Source organism: Zalophus californianus, chromosome 2, assembly GCF_009762305.2.
Source record: "Zalophus californianus isolate mZalCal1 chromosome 2, mZalCal1.pri.v2, whole genome shotgun sequence".
Classification (NCBI taxonomy): Eukaryota; Metazoa; Chordata; class Mammalia; order Carnivora; family Otariidae; genus Zalophus; species Zalophus californianus.
Window position 1 is genome coordinate 32,726,447 of NC_045596.1, and position 6,000 is coordinate 32,732,446.

The window sequence follows — 6,000 nt, forward strand, 5'->3', positions numbered from 1 at the left end:
AAAATTCAGTATGAAAATAAGCAATGAGAAGGTAACTCTCTCCAAAACAAAAGCACTGAAGTTTAAAATGTTATAAACAAAACATAAACCCTATTATATATCTAAAAATTGGGTATTAGGGCACCTGGGTGGCTCAGTTGGTTAAGCGACTGCCTTCGGCTCAGGTCATGATCCTGGAGTCCCAGAATCGAGTCCCGCATCAGGCTCCCTGCTCGGCGAGGAGCCTGCTTCTCCCTCTGACCCTCTCCCCTCTCATGTACTCTCTCTCTCTCATTCTCGCTCTCTCAAATAAATAAATCTTTAAAAAATAAAAAATAAAAATTGGGTATTAGTTTAGAACCAGGATTTTAATTTTTCAAAGAAATTGAATTTTTTATAAAGCAATATACATTTATAGTTTTAAAATTCAAATACAAAAAGGTTAAAACAAATGCAAAGTAAAAGATACTCTCCTCTCCTCTGAGGCAGGCAATCCCTATTAAAAACTCTCATGCAGGGGCGCCTGGGTGGCTCAGGGTGGCTCAGATGGTTAAGCGTCTGCCTTCGGCTCAGGTCATGATCCCGGGGGGGGGGGGGGGTGTTCTGGGATCGAGCTCCGCATGGGGAAGCCTGCTTCTCCCTCCCCCACTCCCCCTGCTTGTATTCCCTCTCTCCCTCCCCCACTCCCCCTGCTTGTGTTCCCTCTCTCGCTGTGTCTCTCTGTCAAATAAAATCTGGTAGGCTCTCAATACAGCAAAGCAAGAAAAACTAGGAGTGTTTGCAGAGGTCATCTCCTGCAACTTTGCCCGTGCAACCTCAGGCAAAAAGACCAACAAAACAATGGACTTCATTAAGGACTGGATTGGAAATGGGATAGCATACACTATCTTGCCCTTAACAAAAACATGGCCTTTCAAACCAAGTACTGTGTACAGTTCTAAACTCTAGTTCAAGGCAGTCGGGTACAACGATTAACAGATGTGTTTAAATCCAACTTTCCGCCCCTTACCATATCACAGTTCCTTCACTTGTAAAATGGGAGGAGGAATATCTACCTAACTTGTTCCACAATTAAATGAAAAACACGTAATTTTTTTCGCATAGTACCTAACACATAAGACTGTTCCCCAAAACGGTAGTTATCATTACTACTATAAAGCAAGAAGTAATCTCCCAGAGAAAGGCCATTACAATACCAAGGGACATTCTTAAACGTTGATATGCATTAAAATCACCTCAAGGGCTTGTTGAAAATGCAGATTCCTAGGACCCATTCCTCCCAGGGATTAATTCTGCAAGTCTAAAGTAGAACGTGGGGGGGAGAAAAAATTAAACATAAAAATAAAACATAAAATAGAATGTGGCCATTCTCTTGCCCAAACATCAAGAATTACTGAAGTAAGAGAATCAAGCCACTGCCCTATTAAAAAAAAAAAAAAAAAAAGGCTAAAAACTAGGATTCTTCCATACAAAGAACTGATCTAAAACAGTATGTTCGAGGCGCCTGGGTGGTTCAGTTGGTTAAGCGACTGCCTTCGGCTCAGGTCATGATCCTGGAGTCCTGGGATTGAGTCCCACATCGGGCTCCCTGCTCAGCAGGGAATCTGCTTCTCCCTCTGACCCTCTTCCCTCTCATGTTCTCTCTCTATTCTCTCTCTCTAATAAAATCTTTAAAATAAAATAAAATAAAACAGTATGTTCAGCAATTAACAGTATGTTCAGCACCTGTTCAGCAAGTTCATTCATTCAACTAACATTGAGTTCCTACTATGCAGTGAAAATAACAGACAAGGTCCCCATTTTCTGAGTTTAATTTCTAGTGTAGGAAACAGAATATAAAAAATAAGGAAATTCCAGATAGTACAAAACGTTATGAAGAAAATAAGGGAATGGAGAGATAATTAGGGAGCAATCTCCTCAAAGATACAACATCTGAACTGAGACCTGAATGACATGATGGAATCAGCCACAGCAAGATCTGGGAGAATATTGAAGCCACGAGGTACGGCAATCGTAAATGCCCTGAGGCAGGAACAAGCCTGGCAAGTTCCAGGGACAGTGCCAGCAGGGCTGGAAAACAGGAAGAAACTGACGTGGCCAGTCTCCGGGGTACTAATCTAGGCAGAGGGATATATGGTGAGTTAAGGGAAGGAGGCAGGGCCAAAACATGTAGTTTGGATTTTATTCTGAACATGATGGAAGGCTTTCCAAAAAAAGGGTAACATAATCTGATTTACACTTTAAAGGATCTTTTACCATGTTGTGATTTGGTAAGAGGAATGCACCATAAAAAGCCAAAGGGGAGGCCAGGAGACCAGGATGTTACTACAATAGGCCAGGTAAGAGATAGTGAGAGTTGGCAAAGGTAGAATCAGTAGCAATGGGAAGTGGTGGCCAAATTTAGAATACATATTTAAACACTATACTTAAAGGCAAATCAGAGAAAAAGTACTAAGTCACAAAATAAGTAGAAAGCATCTGGAACTAATTACCCAAGAGATAGGGGATAAAAATTGAGATTTAAAGGTTTTACGGACGTTTATGACTAAGGGATGTGAATGGGTTGTTAGCATATTTAGGATACTTCCTAATAAGTATTTATCCTCTGAAGCTGAGGTGAAGGGGACATTTCCTTCTCTTTTGGCACCACCAAGAAGGCAATGGGCTAAACGGACATATATCCAACACAAGTGTGATTCATAAAGTAAAATCTTTGGGGACCTCACCGACAGAGGCCGAGCCAGGTGGTCAGCATTCGGAGCATAGTGTAGCTATCAAACAGAACTAAAGCTTTACCTGAATCGAATCACTAAATCAGCAAAACCCTTTTAAACGTTCTATCATCAGCTTAGGCCATTCTGTCCCTGCTCTCCCAAGAGTTAAACAAGAAAACCTTATAGTGACACACAATGCATATTAACTTCTTAATGCTATCACAGAAGTCTGGGAGGAAATCTTTTAAAATCATGATTTTAGAGACCCCTGGGTGGCTCAGTCGGTTAAGCATCTGCTTCGGCTCTGATCATGATCCCAGAGATCAGTCCTGCATCAGGCTCCTTGCTCCAAGGGGAGCCTGCTTCTCCTTCTGCCTCTGCCTCTCCCCTCTGCTCGGTCTCTCTCTCTCAAATAAATAAAATCTTTAAAAAAAAAATAAAACCATAATTTTAATCATTATGGTTTGGCAAACATACAGTGAATATACCCTAATTTAAGGTCCAAAAGTCCCTCTCCATGAAAATATAAATTTTGTTACTCCAAAGTACTACCACGTAGAAGAGCAGGTTACAGAAAAAGCATATGCAGTATACCATTTTTGTGTAAAATGTATAACTGCAAAAAAGAAGTCTGGAAGGATATAAATCACTACCAACATTTTGATCATTTCTGGATGGCAGGATTATTGACTTATTTTCTTCTTTTTTCCTTATTAACTGTAATAATTCTCCAATTATAAATTATTTCATATAAGCCAGAACATTCAATTCAGGTTACATAAAAGGTAAAAAAAAAAATTTTTTTTTCAAGGAAACATAATTTCATTTATCTAAATCAGCAGGATTCCAATTGTGGTATTAAGAAAAAAGATCTCAATTGTACATACAGGAGAAAGAAATTTGTTAAGAGGTCCATGATCTACCACACAAGGAAACACCCTTCAAGGAAGTGGTCTAAATGCCTAAGTACTCTTCCTGAATTTCATAAGGGGCAATCAATTAGCACATACTTTTGTTGTTCTTTCTTGCCATTTACCAAAGAAACACCTCAATCAGTTCTCTGGGGACAAGAAAAAGGGGAGGGTTTTTTTAAACACCAAGTTAGGGCAAAAAGGGGGTTTGGTCCTCTGGTCTCCTTTGTGCTGTCCAGGGGGCGCGGAAGGTAGCAGAGCTTGAAGCAAGCTACACTAGAGGAATCTGCGTGGCCGATCACCTGAAGTGGAAGGGAACGCAAGCTTTCTGCAACCTCCACTGAACTGGGCCATGAGACCGCCTCCTAAGGGTCTCAAGGCTAAAACACCATCCAAGTTATTGTGTATGTAGAGCTGCCAACGATTTCTGATAATAATACAAAAACTGGAAGGTCTCTTCAACAAACACAGGTATTAAGTGCGTGAGGCTCATCCGACTCTCGAAGCGAAACCAAGACACCTTTTCTTATTAAGGCCGTTATCTTCGATTCTGCAAACTAGGAAAACTCAAAACATCCTATTGACTTTCTACAGCTAACAAATATCATCTTGGCTAAAATCCGAACACACACAGAAGCAGCCACTTTGGAAAACTTTGGCTTTAAACAGCAACACTGGACTTCAAGTGCTCCGGTAACCAGCTTATCGCACATTATATCTTTATAACGGGTGCTACCTCTTTACTGTCAGCTCTGGTTCCACTTACTGAACAAACATAAAAAGGGAATACTTTCAAATCGCACCACAATAAGGTCTAAAAAAGCTCCCGCTTTCTGGATGGCAGCTTTCCTCTTTCATCAATCACAACAAAGGACGCATCCTAATGACTTCATCAAACCTAGAGAAACGGAGGTAAATGATACAGTGTGGATTTCAGGATTTGTGGGGTTTTCCTTCCCGCTACGACTCTCTTCTTTTTACTCCATTATACGCCTCCACCCGAGCTGACTGCCTTGCCCTAAAAATAAAACCACCCGTGGCTGCCGTCTACTTTCCTAAGCCCCGACCCCGGTTTCCTGCAGAGAAAGCCAAATTGCAGGCTCTCTGCCTCGCTCTTCGCCGGGGGACGCGGGCTCGGCAGCAGCCGGCTTTTCCCAGTGAAGAGTCACCAGCCCGGCCGGAGAACCACCGAGCCCGAGAAGCCAGCTCCGCTCTGCCGCAGCCGCCGCAGTCCCCCAGAGCCTGAAGAGCCCCCAGGAAAAACAGGGTGAGGGGAGGGTGGGCCGGCAAACGGCGGGGGTAGAGGGGAAGACACTCACCCGCCCAGACAACAACCGACGGGGCGGGGAGGATGGGGGCCGGGACCAAGGCTCGGCAGAAAGACCGCCTGAAGCTTCCGGAACGCTGCGGCTGCTCGGGACGCCGCGGCCGCTGCTGCTCCTGGCCGCTGGCTTCCTCCCCTCCTCTGTTTTGATTCGATTGACCACGTCACTCTAAGCCACGAGACCCGGATCTGCCGGCTCCCGCGGGCGGCCGCGCAACAGATTGCAGCGACTCAAGATCCCAGCCGCCCGCCTGCAGAGCATGCGCGCGCTTCGCGCCTGCCCAGTGCGTCGGAGGAGGCGGGGCGGGCGCGAGCGACACGCTATTCGTGGGGGCGCAGAGCTCTGGGGTTGCAGTTCCGGTTGGGAGGGGTGGGGCCGAGCGCTGTGAAGTGAAGAGGGCGAGGCCGGGTGTCTGTTGAACTGGCCCGCGTAACCTCTGTTTCGTCTTTGGTAAACAATGTCCTTTGCTGTACGTCTCCTTTTGCCTGATTTGGTGGCTTCCTCTGACCTGAGTCCTTAGAATATCGAGGGAAGAAGTAGAGGTGGGCGCAAGTTCGTGTCTACTGAGAAACAGTACCCCTGTAGAGTTGTGGGGTTTTTTGTGTGTGTTTGGTTTGTTTTGGGGTTGTTGGGGGTTTTTTTTGCTCACTTAGGCCCGGGTGAAAATTGGAGATGAGAATTTAGTCCGATGCACAAAAGTATGTCAAATGTAGCAGTTATTGAACCACTTTACTCTCCCTAACGTTTTTGCACCCGGAAAGCTGTCTAAAATTAAGCTCAAGAGAAATATTAAAGGGAATCGGTCACCAACCATGGCTTGCTGGTCCGGAGATAGTGAAGAATGGGCAGGGGGGAAGCTTTGTTGAGCGGCACCCCTAAGCCTTTGTTGCTGTAATAAGGATACTATTTGGGAAGTAAGAACCTCACTTCTTTTGGACCTAGTTTGGTGCTTCCTACGCTCCCATTCTGACATTCTTAGTTTCCCAGCTAAACCTTTGGAGCCCTGGAAATTTCCCAATTTGGCAAAACTTAGGGCTACTCTTTTTTTTGTTTGTTTTTTTACGAGAGAGA

General features: G+C 44.5%; 1 protein-coding gene across 2 annotated transcripts in view; it reads right to left on the reverse strand.

The window, feature by feature from the left end:
• SMIM14 (small integral membrane protein 14) overlaps positions 1-5,160 on the reverse strand; it is an 84,116-nt gene extending 78,956 nt beyond the window's left edge. Inside the window, exon 1 of one of the 2 annotated variants that reach the window (XM_027599486.1) lies at positions 4,924-5,160. Coding sequence is in view for 1 of the 2 variants with exons in the window: in XM_027599488.1 (XP_027455289.1) it covers positions 4,408-4,462 (55 nt within the window). In the remaining variant the exon portion in view is untranslated. Of the gene's footprint in view, positions 1-4,407; positions 4,478-4,923 lie in introns of those variants that run through there. The other variant, XM_027599488.1, reaches the window with a different exon arrangement.
• Positions 5,161-6,000: the final 840 nt, after the last annotated feature.